This window comes from Bufo gargarizans, chromosome 1 (genome assembly GCF_014858855.1).
Source record: "Bufo gargarizans isolate SCDJY-AF-19 chromosome 1, ASM1485885v1, whole genome shotgun sequence".
In the NCBI taxonomy this organism is placed as follows: Eukaryota; Metazoa; Chordata; class Amphibia; order Anura; family Bufonidae; genus Bufo; species Bufo gargarizans.
The window spans coordinates 615,581,086-615,604,068 of record NC_058080.1 but is presented as its reverse complement, the minus strand read 5'-3'; the positions used below and the strand labels follow the sequence as shown (position 1 = coordinate 615,604,068).

Genomic DNA, 22,983 nt, shown 5'->3' with positions numbered 1-22,983 from the left:
CTGCTATCGTGTTCAGTGCTACCCGTTTTTTCCAGAAACTAAGCCGCTGGCTGCAAACTCCTCTTTCACACGAGCGAGTTTTCTGTCCGGATGAGATGTGTGGAGCAAGCGCACAGCATCCATACTGAATCTAAATGGGTCAGTGTACATGAGTAACATTTTTCACTGATCTCTAGTGCAGCGTGTTCTCTATTGTGCATTTTTCCACACAGCCCTGGCTCGATAGAAGTGAATGGGGCTTGAGTAAAAGACAGAAGGCAACTGCTGGTTGCTGGGAGATGTAGATTGTTATTCTGCAGTTTTCCTTCACGGGCAGTTTCATTTCATGCAAACAGGATGGAAAAAAAAAAAAAAAAAAAAAAAGCAGCACACACTGAACGCAATTGCAGGGAAAAAAAGGAAGGAGTTTTCCCCGAACAGATCGTGACACAACTTACACCGTGAAAGTGATTGAGTAGTGTTTAGTTTGTCGTTCTTGCAATCGCTGATGCAGATACCAAATAGTCGTTCCTCGTGCAGAATGACACTAGTGTGAACAGGTATGGTTTACAGCGCAGGCGATTCCACAGTGGGTGTAAAATCGTGACGTTACTTATGTTAACTATGGCTCAACTGAAGACAAAATGAAGACTGCTTACCTAAGGGAAGGCGATCTTTTTTTTTGGGGGGAGGGGGGGGGGGGGGTAAAGAAGGTGGAACAACGGGCCTTATACACCTTTTTAACACCTTGACGAGTTTAACAATCCTGTTCTCCCCCCCCCCAAACTGCACCCACACAGTTATCTTTTAGTGTAAATGCAATCGTTTGCCTGACAAACTAATACATGATCGCACATTTATACACCATATTCTGCACATCTAAAAGGGTTCTCGTTCGAACGTTAATGGGTCGTTTGTCGTGTAAAGGGGTCTCTACATGATAAAAGGTTATCTTGGCTTCTGTGTAGAGACCCTGAATTTAACTCCAGACTAATGCTAGACAGCTGAACCCGGAGCTTGTCCGCAGGCCGACAACATCTGATCAGGATTAAAAATCCGTGCCCTGGTGTAGGAAGCAATGGCGTGCTGCCGAGCTGTAGTCACGGCCTGGAGACCTCTCCTGCCTTACATGGCAATCAAAAAACCAACAAAAGCAGGAAGGCCACCATCACAGGCTCTGTTCACTCCACATGTTTGCATGTTAGTTTTTATCCCAAATATTAAAAAGAAATAAAATAACCCAATCTGCTGCCAGTATCCGCATGGACACTATTCTTCAGCAGGCCGTCTTCATTCTTGCCTATGTTATGACCGGAGAATAAATCAGACAACATACAATGGTATAAACATAGCCTGTGCGTATTGGATCCAACTGACATACAAATACGGGTGCAAAATACACCTGTGAATGTGGCTTTTGCAGTCGATTGCTTGTTAGCGATAATCTGCTGATGTAAAAGTGCCGCCGATTACCTGATGAACGAACGATATGCTCGCTCATTGGGTAATATGAAAAATCTTACCGTCACCTACTTCATCGTGTTGTCTAAAACAGCCTCTGCTGCCAGCAAACAAGGATTCTGTATGGGGACGAGCGTTGGCATTGATAACTGCTCCCCATACTGTGGAGGAGATCACTGCATGTAATAGGAGCGGTTTCCTTCACTGACGAGTAGGCGCTTGCCAGGAAGGAAAACTTCCCTCCCGACAATGATCTGCTCCATTGGGCCATGTAAAGCGGCCTTTATACTAGACATCTTCATGCTGCTCCAAGACCCTTAGTTACAATGCCTGAAACTGCTCTGCACATGCTCAGTGGCAAGTGAGTAATTTATAGGACTCCATAACAGGATATCCCATCACCTAGTATAACAAAACTTACAACAGCAGCAGAAGTACTTAAAAGGCATGTATTAGGGATGTCCCAATACAATTTTTTTAGACAGAGTACGAGTACCTATTCTTTTATTTAAGTACTCACTGATATCAATTATAACAGTTTTATGTCGTTTTGCAACAGCTGGAGGCAAACTGGTTGGGAAACCACTGGCATATAATGAGGGAAATGGGCATATAACAGTGTTTCCCTACCAGCGTGCCTCCAGCGTTTGCAAAACTACACCTCCTAGCATACCCAAACAGCCAAAGGCTGTCCGGGCATGCTGGAAGGTATAGTTTTACAACAGCTTGAGGCACACTGGTTGGGAATCACTATTATATGCCCCCCCCCCACCTCATTTTATATTCACAGTTTGAACATGAAATGGAGAGCAATTAACTGAACTCCATTTCATGCAACATACCCACCAGCCAGGCCTGCTGTAATCCTTCCCATGCGATGCACCAGAGTACTGGGAGGAAGTGGTTTTAACTTCCTCCCAGTGCTAGGCAACCGCATGGGACTTGAGAGCCGCCGCACAGAAGTCCCGCCCCCACGCCAATCAGCTGGGACACGATCATCTGGAGACAGCTGAGAGGTAAGGCGCAAGCGCATTAGGTAGCCCCTTCTCCCCAACTCTGGTGTGAAATTTCCCTACCCCGTCGTTGTGCACCTGCGCGGCGCACCTCCTTCCAAAGCTGGGAACGTCATGTCCGGTGCGGCCCCGTCACAACAGGAAGTGATGAGGGTAGGGAAATTTCACGGAACACCACCACCGCATGGAAGCCGACACGGGACCCGCAGCCGCCGTCCCCACCACTGATCATCTGGGACACGGGACCCGCCGCTGCACGGCCATCAGGTATCGGAAACCCGTGTGAAAAGAAATATATAGAAAAAAAACTCTGTGCCTCATAGCAAGTGCAATGGCTATAGTTACACCCATGGCAGCTATACTTTTTATGCATTTCTTTTGTTCCCATTTAGCCTTGCACAATTCTCTGCATTTCCAGAACTTACAGTACAGACCAAAAGTTTGGACACACCTTCTCATTCAAAGAGTTTTCTTTAATTTCCATGACTATGAAAATTGTAGATTCACACTGAAGGAAAACTATGAATTAACACATGTGGAATTATATACTTATCAAAAAAGTATGAAACAACTGAAAATATGTCATATTCTAGGTTCTTCAAAGTAGCCACCTTTTGCTTTGATTACTGCTTTGCACACTCTAGGCATTCTCTTGATGAGCTTCAAGAGGTAGTCACCTGAAATGGTCTTCCAACAGTCTTGGAGTTCCCAAGCATGCTAAGCACTTGTTGGCCCTTTTGCCTTCACTCAGCGGTCCAGCTCACCCCAAACCATCTCGATTGGGTTCAGGTCCGGTGACTGTGGAGGCCAGGTCATCTGGCGCAGCACCCCATCACTCTCCTTCATGGTCAAATAGCCCTTACACAGCCTGGAAGTGTGTTTGGGGTCATTGTCCTGTTGAAAAATAAATGATGGGCCAACTAAACGCAAACCGAATGGAATAGCATGACGCTGCAAGATGCTGTGGTAGCCATGCTGGTTCAGTATGCCTTCAATTTTGAATAATTTCCCAACAGTGTCACCAGCAAAGCACCCCCACGCTTCACGGTGGGAACCAGGCATGTAGAGTCCATCCGTTCACCTTTTCTGCGTCGCACAAAGACACGGTGGTTGGAACCAAAGATCTCAAATTTGGACTCATCAGACCAAAGCACAGATTTCCACTGGTCTAATGTCCATTCCTTGTGTTCTTTAGCCCAAACAGGACTCTTCTGCTTGTTGCCTGTCCTTAGCAGTGGTTTCCTAGCAGATATTCTACCATGAAGGCCTGATTCACACAGTCTCCTCTTAACAGTTGTTCTAGAGATGTGTCTGCTGCTAGAACTCTGTGTAGCATTGACCTGGTCTCTACTCTGAGCTGCTGTTAACCTGCGATTTCTGAGGCTGGTGACTCGGATGAACTTATCCTCCGCAGCAGAGGTGACTCTTGGTCTTCCTTTCCTGGTGTGGTCCGCATGTGAGCCAGTTTCTCTGTAGCGCTTGATGGATTTTGTGACTGCACTTGGGGACACTTTAAAAGTTTTCCCAATTTTTCGGACTGACTGACCTTCATTTCTTAAAGTAATGATGGCCACTCGTTTTTATTTACTTAGCTGCTTTTTTCTGGCCATAATACAAATTCTAACAGTCTATTCCGTAGGACTATCAGCTGTGTATCCACCTGACTTCTCCACAACACAACTGATGGTCCAAAACCCCATTTATAAGGCAAGAAATCCCACTTATTAAACCTGACAGGGCACACCTGTGAAGTGAAAACCATTTCAGGGGACTACCTCTTGAAGTTTATCAAGAGAATGCCAAGAGTGTGCAAAGCAGTAATCAAAAGCAAAAGGTGGCTACTTTGAAGAACCTAGAATATGACATATTTTCAGTTGTTTCACACTTTTTTGTTATGTATATAATTCCACATGTGTTAATTCATAGTTTTGATGCCTTCAGTGTGAATCTACAAATTGTCAGTCATGAAAATAAAGAAAACTCTTTGAATAAGAAGGTGTGTCCAAACTTTGTCTATTTCTGAGGACAAATTCATAGATTTCTTCCAACTGGGCCTCATGAAAATGACTTTTGTATCCGTGTCTGATTGGCATTTTTTTCCGGTCCGCATATGAATGTCTGTTACGCAAAAAGATAGGACATGTCCTATTCTTAAGTCAGAGTCAGTTTTTTTTTGTTTTGTTTTTTAAAAGGACCACAAAATGGATATGGTCATGTGCATGAGTCCTTAGTGTAGAAACAGTGGTTTTCCAGTTATTAAATGCATAGTGCATTGGATATTTACTTACAGGAATTTAGAAAATTTTAGAAATTGTATTGCAATAAATATGGTTTTATGAGTTGTACCTATGAAACTGGCTGACCTGTTACATGTGCACTTGGCAGCTGAAGACATCTGTGTTGGTCCCATGTTCATATGTGCCCGCATTGCTGAGAAAAATTATGTTTAAATATATGCAAATTAGCCTCTAGGAGCAATGGGGGAGTTACCATTACACCTAGAGGCTCTGCTCTCTCTGCAAATGCTGCACCCTCTGCACTTTTGACAGGGCCAGGCTTTAAGATGGTTTTCCCTGCCTGGCTCTGTCAATCAATGTTTAGGGGGCACAACAGTTGCACAGAACTCAGTCTCTAGGTGTAACGGCAAGACCCCTGTTGCTCCTAGGTGCAGTAAAACCATCCTCTCTACTGGTGGTCTGTCTGCTCCTAACAGCTAAGTCAGAGAGGCCTAAATGGTGGGCAATTAGTCCAAACGACTCTAGTGCTGCTCCCAGTCCAATGACTCGCTCCCTCTCAAAGTCTGTCAACTGAGCAAAATGTCTACAAGTGCATCGTAGAGGCATATCTAGCAGTCAACGCTCTCTCGCCATGAGGTACACTACCCAAAAGTAGCCTCTGAGAGACACTTTTACACCCTCTTGTGGCAAGACCCAGTGCCTAACCAAAACACACCTGTAATAATTTGCTTATCTGCCTTAGACATAACAGTGTGTTGAGTTTTGCAGACATTTCTATCTGGGCGTGTTATTTTTTTGGGGGTCAAGGAGTAGTTTTCAAGAATTGTTGGTAACTTTCCAGATCACTATTTATATATAATTTTTTTTTTTTTTTTTTTTTAAATGCAGATTTTGCACGAGTTACTAAGCACCACTTCTTGGTCTGTACAGATCACTATCATCATCACAGGCAGGATTACACTGACCGATAACACCTCTATATACAGTTCTAGACTACTGTGTCTACAGCCAATGGTGGCTGCTGTAAAGCACCTCTCAGGAAATAAACATTTTTTTAAATTCTAAAACTAGAAAATAAGATATTAGAAAAAAGGATGTGTCACCATCTAGTTGAGAGCTCGTGCACATGACCATTTTTTTTCCCAGACTGGATGTGGAGCCATAAAAAAACAAGGACAGTACAGTATGCAAAATAGTAGTGCATATCCTATACTTGCCCATTTTGTGGACAAGAACAGGCATTCTGACCATGGGGCCGGCAGAAATTGCAGGATGCACACAGCCGGTATCTGTTTTTGTGGCTCCGTGGACCGCAAAATACATGTGGTCGCGAGTCCTTAAAAGGGGTTGTCCGGGATCAAACTTTTTTTTTTTTAAACTGCTTACTCACTGTTAGTAGCCAAATCTATCTTACTAAGATGTTTTTAGGTAGCTTTTGCACTGCTGCATGGCTCCTACAGTCCCCAGCAGACTGTGTACATACATGTTTTTATGTGCCATCACTTCCTGCTGCAGTGCATTGTGGCTCCCAGTGCAGATCAGCAGCTCCTGGTTTCTACAGTGCAAGATCACCACCCTGCACCCGCCCCCCTCATACATATTCAGACTCCTCCATAGATCCACCCCCCTCTTACATATTCCTCCCCCATAAACTCCTCCTTGCTCTGTTTCTTGCACATGTCATGTGCTCAGTGTTTGCAGACAGTGAACTAACACACAGGGGGCAGCTCCATCTTTCCACAATGGTAGATCATTTTTAGTTTTATGTGTACATTCATCATTACAATAACCAATTATTAGTAATATATATTAGCATTGCTAATGTTTTACAATTTCCCTAGTTTTGCTCTGCTACACAGTAAGGCTATTTTCACACTCACGTTTGGTGAGGCTCCATCATGGATGGATCCGCACCGATAATACAAACTGCTGCATCCGCTCAGAATGGATCAGTTTGTATTATCTTTACCTTAGCCAATATAGATCCACCTTGAACACCATTAAAAGTCAATGGGAGATGGATCCATTTTCTATTGTGCCAGATTGTGTCATAAAAAAACGATCTGTCCCCATTGACTTAGGGCTCTTTCACACTGGCGTTTTTGCTTTCCGTCCTAGAGTTCCGTCCTCTGGGCTCTAGGATGGAAAGATACTGATCAGGATTATCCTAATGCATTCTGAATGGAGATAAATCCCTTCAGGATGTCTCTGTTCAGTATGTGACGTTGACAAAACCGTATCATGCTGCGGATTTGTCTCCGTCCAAAAATCCGGAAGACATGCCGTAACGCCGGATCCGGAATTAATGTCCATTTAAAGGGAACCTGTCACCTGGATTTTGTGTATAGAGTTGAGGACATGGGCTGCTAGGTGGCCGCTAGCACATCTGCAATACCCAGTCCCCATAGCTCTATGTGCTTTTATTGTGTAAAAAAAAACGATTTGATACATATGCAAATTACCCTGAGATGATCGCAGCAGCAGGGGTGCAATGGTAGAGAGAGGGAGCTCCCTCCTTCTCAACCACATGGATGCCGCGGGCTGCTGCTGACCGCGGCATCCTTGGGGTTAAACACCCCAGATAGGTGCCAGCACCGATATGTGGAGTTGCAGCAGAGTGTTAGCTGTTATAGTTACAGCTAACGCTCTCTGCTGATGGCAGCGGCTCCGTTCCTGAGCCGCTGCCATGAATATCGGCACCACAAGGAGCTGATGCATCGGGGGGAAGGGGGGGGCATTTGTTATATATGGGACAATGGGGGCAGAAAGGAGTAAAGCATTTTAGGGGAGTCACTTTTATGGGAGCACTTACTTACTTTCAAGTTCCCTGAATTTTTACATTAGGCTGCAAGTGAATGTCGGCAAGGGACCACTCCGATTGGTCCCTTGCCGGCGACTGGAGGGGCGGAGCTTAGCGCAATCTTGGCCAGGAGAGTTACTGCCCCTCCTAGACTTTTGCATAATTAGGCTGTCAGTGACGTCACCGGGCTTCCTGAGCAGCGGAAGAGGAAGCTTTCCTCCTCTGCAAGGGACCCGGTACGTCACTGACTGAAAGGAATCAGTTACTTCCTGCCATAATATATACACACACACACACACACACACTCCCCTTAAAAGGCTTCTGTCAGCAGATGTGTACCTATGACACTGGCTGACCTGTTACATGTGCACTTGGCAGCTGAAGACATCTGTGTTGGTCCCATGTTCATATGTGCCCTCATTGCTGAGAAAAGGAGCAGTGGGGGCGTTGCGGTTACACCTCGAGGCTCTGCTCTCTCTGCAACGGCCACACCCTCTGCACTTTAAATGACAGAGCCAGGTGTGGTAACATATATACTGTCTGACCCTGTCACAGTGCAGAGGACATTGCAGTTGCAGAGACTTGTAGTTTCACAGCTGCTGATCCCTGGTCTAATGAAACATCTTAAAAGGGTAACTAAACCTTTATATGAAACAAAAAAAAAAACACACACAAAACAACAACAACAACAACACAAACACACACACAAAGGGGAGAAACCGCTGCTTTGAGCACTATGCACCATCAGCTTGGCTCTCCAAGCACTGGGTTTATGGATCCATAGTTGATTACAGAACACAAACTGTTCCATGGACGGCGACGTAGATAAGAGCAGGGACTAAGGCTCGTCTAAAAGGCGACTTTTAAAACAAGCACATGGATTCTGACACTTCTGAAATAGGTGTTAATATTTTACCCTACTTCATGGGAGGAGTTGGGCAAGTAGCCAACAGCCAGCAACCCATGCGTGACAGGAATGCAGGACTTCACACCGTCACAGGGACAAGTTCTGCCTCTATGCCAAGACTCATCGACCTGGAAGAAGTCTGCAATATTCTATTTATAAAGGTCTATATTAGTGTAAGCATACCAGACTGGTTATGCACATTCTTCACCCAGTCATCAGTATGAGATCGGTGGCGGCACGACACCCCTACCGATCAGCAGTGTAACAGTGGCCGAGTACAACACACGTGGTGCTGCTTTTGTTGGAAAACAGAAGAAGTTTTTCCAGTCCTGGACAACTCCTTTAAAGTCTAAAATTTAAAGTTATATTGAATCTTTTCTCACAAAACTATCCATCTACTCAGCATCTTCGGGCCTGGTAATAAGCTGCTGGGAAAGACACATTAGCACCATCCTGTACATGCAACACTTCTCCTCTACATCTGGTACAAGTCAAAGCCTTCTAGTTTTGGTGTACTTGGCATTCCATTTAGGTCAGGTCCATCCAAGCAACGCTGGGGTCCTGGAGTCTAGGGACGGTTGTTGCATGCTCCCACTCATTCTCTATGGAATTTACTGTAATCTGCAGGGGCACTCCCACCGATCAGATTATTACCATCCACATTCTTCTGGTGGGCAACCCTTTAACCCTACTGGTTTACCTCTACGGGTGCTAGAGACGGTAATACCCCAACACCTATGTGACTCCACATACTGGAATGAAACCACTACTAATCATTGCACTTTTAACGAACACAATTACACCTAGACCACGCAGAATCTGTCTGCAGAATCTCTACGCCAAAAACCTCCCCGTGGCCATGTGGTAACCACCTCCTAGTGTTTTCAATGGGAGTCAGCGGTGCCACTCACATGGCCATGGTTTATTTCCATGTGGTTTTCCAAAATGGGCCAAGAAAGGATATCTACTTCTTAGCAGGGTGTGTACCCGCAGGTTATCCCAACTAAATGTGGCTAAAACCTCCCCATTCAAAAGGCAATACCCAGTAGAAACCTTCTGATGAAGATTATTTTTCCATCAGAGAAATCCCCAGTGTGAACACACTCTTAGGTCTCATGCACACGGCCGTGTTCTGCGGCCGAGAGCAGACCGTGGAAACCCGTCCGGGATTCCTCCTGACAGCATGAGCGCACGGCGTCATTGGTTGCTAGTGTATTACTGTACAGCAGCGGCTGCATGAAGCGCACGGCGTCATAGCAACCAATGACGCCGTGCGCTCATGCTGTCAGGAGGAATCCCGGCCAGGTTTCCACGGTCCCCTCTCGGCCGCGGAACACGGCCGTGTGCATGAGGCCTTATGAATCTGATGCTACTATTATGTACTATATGAATGACAAACATGTGTAAGGTTCTTTCACATTAGTGTTTTCAATTCTGCTATTGAGATCAGTCATAGGATCTCATTAGCGGAAGAAAACGCTTCAGTTTTGTCTCCATTCATTGGAAATGGGGACAAAACTGAACTGAACAGCAAAATGCATTCTGTTCTGTTAGGTTGCGCTCCCATAGTGGACAGAATAATGCTGCAAGCAGCGTTTTTCTGTCCACTATGTGATGCGGAGCAAAATGGATTTGTCCTAGCACACAATGCAAGTCAATGGGGACGGACCCGTTTTCTCTGACAATAGAAATTGGATCCGTCCTCCATTGACTTTCAATGGTGTTTATGACAGAACCATCATGGCTATAGAAGATATAATACAACCGGATCCGTTCATGACGGATGCATGCAGTTGTATTATTGTAACAGAAGCGTTTTTGCAGATCCATAACTCATCCGCAAAAGACGCTAGGGAGAACATACAAACTCTATGCACATGTTTCCTTGGTCGGATTCAAACCTAGGACCCCAGCGCTACAAGTGCAAACCACCTAACAATATTGGATTTTTCATTAAACAAACATCAAGTGGAAAAACGCAAGCACATAAAATGCACATGCAGTTTTTATCTTTTATAATTGTAGTATTCTTTCCAGCAAGGAACCACTGCCACTAGGTCAGGTATTAAAGAAGCAAACCATGGATGATCGTGTCAGCTGCATAATACATTGTGGGATATCCTTGTGCAGGACCCTGGGATTCAAGAGGGTCAATACAGACGCATAGTTGTACCCATAGATGCACATTGAGCTCTTTTTCTATCTAATCTGCCGTTTTCCCCATACAGTTGAAAGAAAAAGTATGTGAACCCTTTGGAATAATATGGATTTCTGCACAAATTGGTCATAAAATGTGATCTGATCTTCATCTAAGTCACAACAATAGACAATCACAGTCTGCTTAAACTAATAACACACAAAGAATTAAATGTTACCATGTTTTTATTGAACACACCATGTAAACATTCACAGTGCAGGTGGAAAAAGTATGTGAACCCCTAGACTAATGACATCTCCAAGAGCTAATTGGAGTGAGGTGTCAGCCAACTGGAGTCCAATCAATGAGATGAGATTGGAGGTGTTGGTTACAGCTGCCCTGCCCTATAACAAACACACACCAGTTCTGGGTTTGCTTCTCACAAGAAGCATTGCCTGATGTGAATGATGCCTCGCACAAAAGAGCTCTCAGAAGACCTACGATTAAGAATTGTTGACTTGCATAAAGCTGGAAAGGGTTATAAAAGTATCTCCAAAAGCCTTGCTGTTCATCAGTCCACGGTAAGACATATTGTCTATAAATGGAGAAAGTTCAGCACTGCTGCTACTCTCCCTAGGAGTGGCCATCCTGTAAAGATGACTGCAAGAGCACAGCGCAGACTGCTCAATGAGATGAAGAAGAATTCTAGAGTGTCAGCTAAAGACTTACAAAAGTCTCTGGCATATGCTAACATCCCGGTTAGGGAATCTACGGTATGTAAAACACTAAACAAGAATGGATTTCATGGGAGGATACCACAGAGGAAGCCACTGCTGTCCAAAAAAAAAAAAACAAAAAAAAAAAACACATTGCTGCACGTTAACAGTTTGCACAAGAGCACCTGGATGTTCCACAGCAGTACTGGCAAAGTATTCTGTGGACAGATGAAACCAAAGTTGAGTTGTTTGGAAGAAACACACAACACTATGTGTGGAGAAAAAGAGGCACAGCACACCAACATCAAAACCTCCTCCCAACTGTGAAGTATGGAGGTGGGGGCATCATGGTTTGGGGCTGCTTTGCTGTATCAGGGCCAGGACAGATTGCTAATATCGAAGGAAAAAAAAAATTCCCAAGTTTATTAAGACATTTTGCAGGAGAACTTAAGGCCATCTGTCCACCAGCTGACGCTCAACAGAAGATGGATGTTGCAACAGGACAACGACCCAAAGCATAGAAGTAAATCAACAGAATGGCTTAAACAGAAGAAAATACGCCTTCTGGAGTGGCCCAGTCAGAGTCCTGACCTCAACCTGATTGAGATGCTGTGGCATGACCTCAAGAAAGCGATTCACACCAGACATCCCAAGAATATTGCTGAACTGAAACAGTTCTGTAAAGATGAATGGTCAAGAATTACTCCTGACCGTTGTGCACGTCTGATCTGCAACTACAGGCAACGTTTGGTTGAAGGTATTGCTGCCAAAGGAGGTTCAACCAGTTATTAAATCCAAGGGTTCACAAACTTTTTCCACCTGCACTGTGAATGTTTACATGGTGTGTTCAATAAAAACATGGTAACATTTCATTCTTTGTGTGTTATTAGTTTAAGCAGACTGTGATTGTCTATTGTTGGGACATAGATGAAGATCAGATCACATTTTACGACCAATTTGTGCAGAAATCCATAACATTCCAAAAGGGTTCACATACTTTTTCTTGCAACTGTATATGTTTTTTTTTTCTATAACTGGATCGACCAGTTTTCAGAGTTCAAGTTTGGTCGTTCTACTGAAAACGTAAGGCCTGAAACTGACACCTACACCATATATAGGAAAGACAGCACTTAATCTGTGTATAGATCTTTAAAGAAGAAAACTCCTCGATGCCATACATGTGGATGCAGGATAGTGACCCACTCACCTAAACATCAAATATTAGAATAAGGCCTTATTTACACATCAGTGTTTGGTCAGTGATTGTGAGCCAAAACCAGGATTGGAGCCTCCACAGACATAAGGAAAAAATCTGCTCCTGTTCTGCGTTTAGAGCCGCACCAGGTTTTGGCTCACAATCACTGATGAGCACTGACTTTGTGAATGAGGCCTAAGAGAACCATATCCCCATACACACTGCACGGCTGTTACGTAACATTTACCTTTCACACTCTTCCTATTAACATCAGCTCCTTTTTCGAGTAGGAATTGAGCAATCTCTTTGTGACCTTTGTAGCAGGAGATCATCAGACATGTGTGACCATGACGGTTGGCCACTTCCAAGTCAGCTTTGTGCTCTACCAAATACTTCACAATCTCCAGATGCCCATCAAAGCAGGCGGCTCTTAAAGGAGTAGAATTAGTAAGGGTTGTGTTGTTCACAGAAGCACCGTGGTCCAGAAGCGACTGCACAACTTTCAGGTGACCCGCTGCAGACGCTGCCCAGAGAGGGGGTGCACCTTCTATGGTCTCCCCATCAAAATTGACAGATCCCCCAATTTCCACAGAGGCACTGCACTGATCCAGCAGGTAATCCACCATATCCAGGTGGCCATATCGAGCCGCCATTAAAAGTGGTGTGGCCCCATTGGTTTTCTCTGCCATTAGCATCACAACTTCATCTTTGGCCTTGTTTTCCAGCAGCTTGGAAAGAAGGCGCAGCTTGCCATCACGAGCAGCATTAAAAACTGCCGTCTTGAGATCCATGGTTGCTCTACTGTGAAAGACGTGTCTGTGTTAAAAAGAGACCAAATCTGTTTCAATGACAGCCAGAATTTTCCAGAAAAGGCACACAAGAAAAATGAAGATGATTCAGTCCTATGTCTCAGGAGAAGCATAAATAAGGACTTACATATGCATAAAGCTGAAAAAGAGAGAAAAGAAAACAATATTAGTACACTTAGTAGAGCGCTATTAACATCCCTTATAGACAGCCACCAGGTACTAAGTAATACACAGTACTTATATCATAGCAGTGCAGTAACTGGTAAGGGGATCAGTCATGCTACAAAAAGGCGCCTATGTGACCTGATGACAAGTGCTAAATGCTGTTCTGGCACTTCGACCTGTCTCCCCAAAAATTAGCCCATGTTCCGTACACAGGCCCATGTGTGGGATCTTCTTGATATACCGTGGAAAACGATGAAGCCCCAGTAATGAAGGAAAAGGAGCATGGTCAGGGGAAGCCTACCACAAAGTTCTTCTTGATGTTTCTGTAGAATCAAGGTTGTGTCACAGACGTAGATCCATGAAGATGGTCCTTCTATTAGCCTCACCGATTAACTCACGTTAGAGGAACTATTCATTCAGAAAAGCTACACAGGTGGAGTATACAGAAGTTGTGGGGTGTGCATATAAGAACCCCTTCTTTTAGTCAGTAATGATGTTGACCTGCCGTGTGGACCTACCTGTTATGCCACTTGAAAACTGCAGCTAAAACCGCAAAAATACTTGACACGCTCCAGATGTTGAAATCCACACGGCAGCTCAATATCTGCACATTTCATCTCATACACTTTGCTGGTTCTATACTACGCTGCGGTTTTTCCCTACGGGAATCTGTGCAGAAAAACGTGTGTAATCCAGAACATGTGTGGTGGCCTCAGGCTTGGTTCATGACTATGTTATTTTTATCGTTCTGCTCCATTATAATAGCTGAACAACAAAAATAACAGAAGCTCCAGATCCACTTCATGACGGGCCCCAGGAGCATCTGAACGACCACGACCCCCTTTACTTACAAGCCCAGACACACACGAGTGAGTTCAATGTGAGAAACTTGCTGCGTGTCGGTGTGAGTTCCTGTTCTGACCTCTGACAGGATAACACAGCATTATGGTTTAGAAGTCTGTGTTGCTGTGAGACCTGGAATCATTTGTACTACTCTGACAGCATTATGTCAGTGTAAGGCTCCATTCACATGTCCGTAACGTGTTTTGCGGATCCACAAAAGACAGACAGCGACAGTGTGCGTTCCGCATTTTGCCGACACTAATAGAATATGCCTATTTTTTTTGCGGACATTAATAGGACATGTTCTATTTTTTTCGGGAACGGAAATGTGGACCCGGAAGTGCGGATCCGAATCTCCAGAGGCGGGCTGCACATGGTGCGGCCCCATAGAAATGAAGGGGTCCGCAATTCCGTTCCGCAAAATGCGGAACAAAATTGCAGACGTGTGAATGGAGCCTAATCCAGTAGATTCCAGGTTTCACAGAGACACGCGGCCTTATAATAAATCATTCTAATGCTGCGCTATCCTGTCAGAGGAGCAGAGGTCAGAACAGGAACTCACACCGACACACGCAGCGAGTTTCTCACATTGAACTCCGTCGTGCGTCTGGCCTAATGGAGTCCTCCAATCTGGGAATTCTGGTGTGAATGCATTGTAAGAGCCAGAGGACATCTTGTCAGTAAAGTTGTCATGCAGTGGTAAACCATTTCCTAAATATTCTGCAAGCTAATCTATATTTCAGTTCCTCAGATTACACAGCTCTACCCGTAGCGATTCAGCGTGGTATATGCATTCATTTTCAAGGATATATGAAACCGTAGAACACTAAATATATAATTATAGGTAAAAACACATGATGTCAACCTCTGCCTCTCAGTCAGCGCTTATCGAGATCCAGCAGATTACTTAGAAAGGGTTGTTGAAGTTTCAATAAAACCAAACAAGAAAACAAAACAAAACAAAAAAAAATTCCCATTTTAAAATGGCCACACCACTTGTCACTGGTCCCACAGGATGACATCTCAGGTAGTCATCGCTGTGGACACTGGATTTTGGGTAATGTGATGAAAAGTGCAAAAGTACCAAAGAACTAAGGCTACTTTAACACTCGCATTTTGGTCATGGATCTGCAAAAACGGATCCGTTTCAATAATACAATTGCATCCGTTCTAAACGTATTATCTGTAACATAGCCAAGACGGATCCATCATGAACTCCATTGTAAGTTAATGGGGGACGGATCCGTTTTCTATTGTGCCAGATTGGGTCAGAGAAAATGGATCCGTCCCCCATTGACTTACATTGTCTGTCAGGACAGATTCATTTGACTCAGTTTCATCAGACGGACAAGCAGCGTTTTGGTGTCCACCTCCAGAGCAGAATGGTGACTACAAAATCAGTATAAATTTGGCCTTTATACCTTTGCTCTTTTTATGATACACACCCGATTTTGGCTTAAAAAATAATGCATTGAAAAACTCAGCAAAAGACCTGTGTGTAATGTTAAGCAAACTTGTGTTTTAAGTACAGAGTACAAGGTTCGGGTTCTGGATTCCGCTACCACGGACCATAACAGAATTCTATGCGTATAAGAGGCATCTGTCATAACAGAAGTCTATGCTGGCCATATGGCCCAAAATCTATATTGTGATATAATTTTAAGCATGTGCGATATATTTTTATTTAATAACTATTAGCCTCCTTAGGGGCTAGGAACCCTTGTCCTATTCACCCTGATAGAGTTCTATTAGGGTAAATAAGACTTCACACTCTCCCTGCTGCCCCGTGTATAGTGCACACAGCAGCAGGGAGCCGACTATGGCAGCCAGCGCTTCAGTAGCGTCCTGGCTGCCATGGTAACCAATCAGAGCCCCGCGATTACACTACTGGGGCTCAGATCAGAAGCTGCCATCCTGGGGCCACTCCCACAAATGATTTAACCTGAGGGGTTAATTGCGGTGGATCACGGCAGGCAGTAATAGAGGCCAGCACATGCAGGCTACGTTTGTATTCAGGCATATCAACTATAATCATTGGTGGTGCAGCGGCCACAGCCCCTCCTCCTCTCGGTTCTCATTGGTGGCGCAGTGGCCACAGCCCCTCCTCCTCCTACTCTGTTCTCATTGGTGGCGCAGTGGCCACAGCCCCTCCTCCTCCTACTCTGTTCTCATTGGTGGCGCAGTGGCCACAGCCCCTCCTCCTCCTACTCTGTTCTCATTGGTGGCGCAGTGGCCACAGCCCCTCCTCCTCCTACTCTGTTCTCATTGGTGGCGCAGTGGCCACAGCCCCTCCTCCTCCTACTCTGTTCTCATTGGTGGCGCAGTGGCCACAGCCCCTCCCCCTCCTACTCTGTTCTCATTGGTGGCGCAGTGGCCACAGCCCCTCCCCCTCCTACTCTGTTCTCATTGGTGGCGCAGTGGCCACAGCCCCTCCTCCTCCTACTCTGTTCTCATTTGTGGCACAGTGGCCACAGTCCCTCCTTCTCCTACTCTGTTCTCATTGGTGGTCAGCGGCAGCCGCACACAGTGGGAGGTAGGGCGGTATCGTCTATATCACCCACCCCTACTGGCCATAGACTTTTATTATGACAGATGCCTCTTAGGTTCCCGTGGTACGTGCCGTCATAGAATTCTGTTATGGTCCGTGGTAGCGGAATCCATAACCTGAACCTTGTACGCTGTACTTAAAACACAAGTTCGCTCAACACTAGTGATGAGCTTTATACTGCACATGACTGCTGCAACCAATCACTGGTCTCAGCGGTCTCATGCTAGACGACAGAGACCTGTGATTGGCTGCAGCGCTCACATGTGGTATACAATATGTCACCGCTGCAGACAGAACAATACATCATAGCTGAAGCCCGGCGGAGAAGTGACAACTGATCGGTGGGGCGCCTTTTAAGAAGGCAAGTTAACTTTTTTTTTTTGCATTTTAACTTGCGCCTCACCGACAATCGTTTTAACTAGTTTCATGGGTTCTCTATAAAAACACAACCTGCTGGGGTTCCCCGAGACCCATATTTGAAACAAAAAGTAAACATGTCCCCAAGTGTGATGTCCCCTCTAAATTTTTAAAGGGGAGGGTAAAAAAACAGGCTATAACATTCCTTACTTGACAGTACAGAAAACACATCTGCCCTCTAGCAGGCGTACAGTAAGTCACTGCCCTCCCACAGAGGTAAGTTCTCCTAAGGCAGGACAGGAAGACGAGAGGAATGAAAGCCATGGACGTTGACCCGCACACAAAGCCAGAGTAACGTACGAGCACAAGGCAGGAAGAGCATGAGGAAGCCACCAACAGGAAGAGCAGCCACACACAATATGGAAGGTCACGTAAGCAAGTGTCGCATCAGGAGCCCGCACACAGAGTGACACACACATACAAGTAGTCGCTATGTAGACGGACGGAACTGAGGTATCTGTCACCACATGGACTGAGGATATTGAGTCTTTACCACGGCCATGGTCACAGCTGTCTGTCCCTGGTCTCCTTCCGGGACGTTATGTGCCCTGTAGAAGCTGCCGCCGCCGCAGCCTAGCTGCCGGTGTGACTGGACAGGCGGGGCTCCCCTCAGTCTGATAGGGACTCCACCTAACCTGCTACCGCTCGTTAGTCATCAACAAGACGGCGCTTAGCCAATTACAACTAAGGGGCGGGGCAGAGAGATGACAAACGTGTTCTAGACCCTTCGCATCGTGACGTCGTGACGTCCGAAGTTTGGTTGAACGAACCACGGCGTCCAGTGGCGGGGCGGAGGGAAAGGACAATAGTACGGGGAGGGAGGTGTGGAGTGGGCGTGACTTATGGCGAGTGACGTAACGGAGAGGCAGTGAGACAATAGTGCAGGAATGTGGGGACGGGGAATGGGAGAAACTTCTAGTAATAAATAAGTAACGTTCCTCCGCCCTAGTCTGCCCGATACTGTACTCACCACAGGCGGGAGCCAGCGTGGTTACGTCATACATCTGCTTACTGTCTGGAGGGCGCCTTTACAAATGCCCCCGGCCCTTTGACGTGACTAAAAGTTGAGTATCTTTTCTAAGCGCTCCAAGAAGTGTAAAGAACTGAGCAGCTGGGATTCCCTTCTGTGGTGGAGGGCAGCTGGCAGTACAGGCCTTCTGAGTGATGCCTACCGGGCACTGGTCACAGGTTGTCCAGAGTTACAAAAACATGGCTGCTTTCTTCCAATAACAGCACAAGTATTGCAGCACTGCTCCATTGACTCCAATGGAGATGAGCTGCAATACCAGACACTCAGACAGGAGTGGTGCTGTTTTTGGGAGCACGTAACCATGTTTTTTTCTAATCCTGGACAACCCCTTTAATATGATGCCCGAATAAATGGGGAACCATGTGGCACTCGGCTCTCCACTTTGGTGAAAAAGTGGGGGGCTTTGCGCTATGAGATCATTCACACGGCCTTATCCATTTTTGGATTATGCCCCAAAAAAGTGGATCCATGAAAAACAAATGGGTTGTGTGTGCTGCCCGAGTATGATCTGCAAAAACCGACCAGAATGGGAGCTGCACTTCTTAGACTGGGCACATGACTCTGTTACAATGTAAATACCCCCAACATAGTAATAAACCCTGCCCATACAACTGGAGTCTGTCGTGGCAATGGGTGTAGAAGCACTGCACCAACCAACCAACCAACCGGTTTCACTTCTGGGCTAGACCTAAGGGAGATGCTGGCAGTCCCCTGGTGATTCACCCTTGTAGAGGGATCTGGCTGCAGGGGAACCACCAGGCTGCTACCTCTTGGAATAGGCCTGGTGTAGTTGGCAGCTGAGCCACGTGAGTCAGAGACACCGGTGCGAAGCACCAGGGGTCAGGCAATACTTGTAGTAAATAAACACGTAGAGTACATGTACATCCGTGAAACAGTCCAAAGGTCAGGCAGGTGGCATAGGGTCCATTCACACGTCCGCAATTTTGTTCCGCATTTTGCATAACGGAATTGCGGACCCATTCATATCTATAGGGCCACACAATGTGCCTTTGCCCTCCTAGGAGCTCAGGGTAGTGGCATCCAAGAACCACCATTGTAGCAGTATCCCCCTCCCCTTATGCCCTCTCTTCTATGGATAGCATACTTACAAGAATTTCTTCAATAAGAGAGGAGCATCAATATTCTCAGCAGGTTCCTAAGATCTCTCGTCTGGCCTAAAGCCCATCCAATCCACCAAATAAAAAGTCTTGCCTCTGACTTTCTTCATATCCATAATATTCTTGACTTCAAATTCATCCTCAAGACCGTCAGGAACAGATGTGAAAACACAAAATTTGGAATAGCAGTTCAGCACAAGAGGTTTGAGGAGGGACATATGGAGGGAGTTCGGAATATGGAAAGATGGAGGCAACCGGAGCTTGTAACAGACTGGGTTAATCAGGCTGAGACCTTGATTAGGTGCTACATATAGGTGTGTATGCTCCTTTTCTCATTGGTTGCTGGATGCACATAGAGGTAACTAGGAGCAGCACACTATATGTGCATGGTCTGCTCTCCTGAATGTAGATGCCGAACGGCATAGATAGGTTTAGCGTAGGACCTGGCTGACTGAGACCACCTTGGCGCAGGTAGGCGGGTACAGGTGTGTTTTGATCAAAATATATTTGCTGAGAGTCTCAGATTGTATTTTTAGAGTGAGGGCTTAGTCCATATATTTTATGTTTGCATTTATTATTTTAGTGTATTCGTTTCTGTGATTGAGACCTTGAAAAGGTCCTTGAAAAGGTCCCAGAAACCAAGGAGAGAACTTACATGATGGAACCTTCAGACGAATATGTCTAGATGACAACCAGACTCTATCTCCTGTAGAAAATTGTGGAGGGACTGATCGTCTCTTGTCTGCAGATCTGTTCATGGATGACTGCCATCACAGAAGTGACAGACTGGTGAAATGAGAGGGTCTATTGCTCAGTGCGGGTAGCATAGCGCAGTTAGCAAGCTCCATGTAAGACAAGGCTAAATGTGGTAAGTATCTGTGGGACATTGGAGTGGTGAAGGCATTTACTTTTCCTTCAAAGTATGATAATAAATGCATTTCTTTTCTTTCAAAGTATGATAATAAATGCACAGATGAAGGTTCAAAGAGCTGCTGTCATCATGGTCAACCCTAGTAAACCAGGTATACTGCCCGGTAGGCTTGATCATGCTGAGTGTGAGGACTCCTATCTTATAGCAATCCAGTGTGTGTTTATTGAGAAATTCCTGCTTTTATTTTGATGCTAAGCCTATCAGAGCACCTCTTTACCTGTGCCCTTCTGTGTTAGTCACTTTCTCTCTCCCATTCATTTAAAGGACCAGGAATCATTACAGTTCCAATGTCTATCTCTGAAATCTTGCGCAGCAAAACTTCAATAGGAACAGTTCAGTTCTACGGCGCGAGAAAGCCTAATGAGATCTACTGCGGATGCAGCGATTGACCTCTCAGCAAGCACATGTGTGATATTTCAGGACAATGCAATGGAACAGTGATGGTCCCTTGCTCCGTCAATCACTGAGAGAGAGGAAGTGACTAAGGCAGAAAGGTGGAGGTGAAGCTGTGCTCCAATGGGCTAGGCCTGCCCCTCAGTGCTCCGAGCACCTCATTAGCATAAACATCTAAGTAGGAATTTTTAAATAAAGGCACATCGAATTCCTGTAGGAGAGGGGTCCTTGCATTTAGCATGATCAACCCTACCAGGGAGTATCCCTGGTTTACTAGGGCTGGTCATGATGACTGATGCTCTATAAAAATATTCACAGTGGCGTGCTACAGAGTACTGTTGTTCCAGAACTACGGACAGCCCTTATGTTTCTTTCCAGTTCATACAAACTCCTAATAAAATAAATTACGATGACGTCCTAATGGGAAAATGTAAGGCATTTTATATTTATTCAAAGAAGAAGGTATGAAAATGAAGTACAGTTCTGCTTCAGTGCACGCCGTTCTGCTTCCATACATAAACCTTTTTTCATTGTCAGTTTTATCGACCTTTTCTTTGAGGACATTTTGATTTTGCCGTTGTCATAGCTACATTTTCTGCTCTCCGTGTAATTGTATATTTGAAGCACTATTTCTTGCTTAAAAGATTTTCCTGCTGCTTAATAAATAAAGAGTAGACATCCAGCAGCCTACACAAAACTCTTTGCAGAGTGAGTGCCACAAATGATTTATGTCATTAGTCCACTATAAGATTGATCTAAATTCAGGTCACGACAGCTGGTTGACACAAATTATGAGCACAACCTACTAAATGAAGTTACAATATTTATTGACCCCGAGACGACCATTGTAAACTGAGCATGTGGTAACTGCAATTTGGTTAACATATCTATAGGAATGTCCGAAGCTTGGCCTTGAGCATCAAATCAATAAATGGTTTATGGTGTGGGTCCCACCTCTTGGAACAGACACCAAGGGTCTTCCCTGATCTTTATTCTGCAAGCCAAGGTCGCTAATGGCAGCTGCATCCAAAAGGAGGATGAATAGAGAAAGTTTTCACCTACGTGAACTTTTCTCTCAATTGAAGTCTATAGCAATAAAAGAAACAGCCAACCAAAATGTTGTATATGCCCTTTTTTACACTGTGTAGCAAGAATAAGGGACAAATAGAAGGGACTAGCAACACACAATGATAAATGTACACAGGGCGTGTTTGTAGTCTCTGACCATGGAATGGCTTAGCTAATGAAGACTAATATCACAATCAGTTTGCTCACCTCTCTGCCTTATGCTTCACGCGTCAGTCTGTGCCTGAGCAATTAGGTCCTTTTGATTCCTAAGTCTTCAGTGGTATGCTTGTTCCTGCTCCATTTTAGGATCGACTAGGCTTGTGTTTTCGACCCTACACTCACCTCTGATCACTGCTCATGACCAAACTCTGGCTCCCTCAACTCATTCTCTGACCGACCACAATTCCTGCCTTCTGCCTTGATCACCTCATCCTGTGATCAGGTCATTCTCAGGCCATCTGTTTCTACCAGAGCCTACCCCAAGGGTAGCAACATGGGGATTCCCTTTGGGAAAGTTCACTCCCCCTTGTGGGATTTAAGAGTGAAGAACGCACAACCCCTTAAGCTATGCTCCCTGGATTAGCCATATACAAGATGTGTTAGAGAACCATTGAATCTAATCACTAGTTGGCTGCCATTTCAGCTTGCTCAGGCCATGGGCCCCACTGATGCCCCTCTTGAAAACCTCTGTACTTGTTCATCTACCTATACCTACACAATATGATGGTAACCCCTAAACAATGCAAATGATTTCTTCAGCATTACACTATTTATTTTCTGGCTACGTTCTGGCTTGCCACTTCAGATCAAGCAAAGATCACTTACATAACTTTTTAGTAATTCGACAAATCTGTGAGCAGAGCCTCTCTTCTTTTGAGAACAAAAAAAAGCTGGTGATTTAATCTGTTCCTGTTGATTTTAATTCAGGTTTATAAAGACCCTGGATGAGCTTCCTCAGCTGGCTCATGGCTCCTTCAACTACTTCACGGTACCCCTATGATGGGCCAACATGCCATTTAATCTCTCACTTTGGAAAGGTTTGGCAGGTCGTATCAAAGACAGATTGGCAGGCCTTCTTCCTGGCTGAACTTATCTTACTAACGAATTTGGTCAACATAAGGCTTTGTGAAAGACTGTAAGAGACTGACCAGGCATGCCAGAATCCTAAGCTTGCTCTCACATTTCAAAGTCCTTGTACTGGTCTCTCAAGACGAAC

At 45.1% G+C, this 22,983-nt stretch overlaps 1 protein-coding gene across 1 annotated transcript in view; it reads right to left on the bottom strand.

Moving 5' to 3' along the window:
• Positions 1–17,843, bottom strand: part of FEM1C (fem-1 homolog C) — a 31,452-nt gene extending 13,609 nt beyond the window's left edge. The window contains exons 1-3 of the mRNA XM_044275916.1: positions 17,721–17,843; positions 13,382–13,393; positions 12,693–13,261 (exon numbers count right to left, since the gene is read on the bottom strand). Of these exons, the coding sequence (XP_044131851.1) occupies positions 12,693–13,261; positions 13,382–13,389 (577 nt within the window). The 5' untranslated portion in view covers positions 13,390–13,393; positions 17,721–17,843. The remainder of the gene's footprint in view (positions 1–12,692; positions 13,262–13,381; positions 13,394–17,720) is intronic.
• Positions 17,844–22,983: the final 5,140 nt, after the last annotated feature.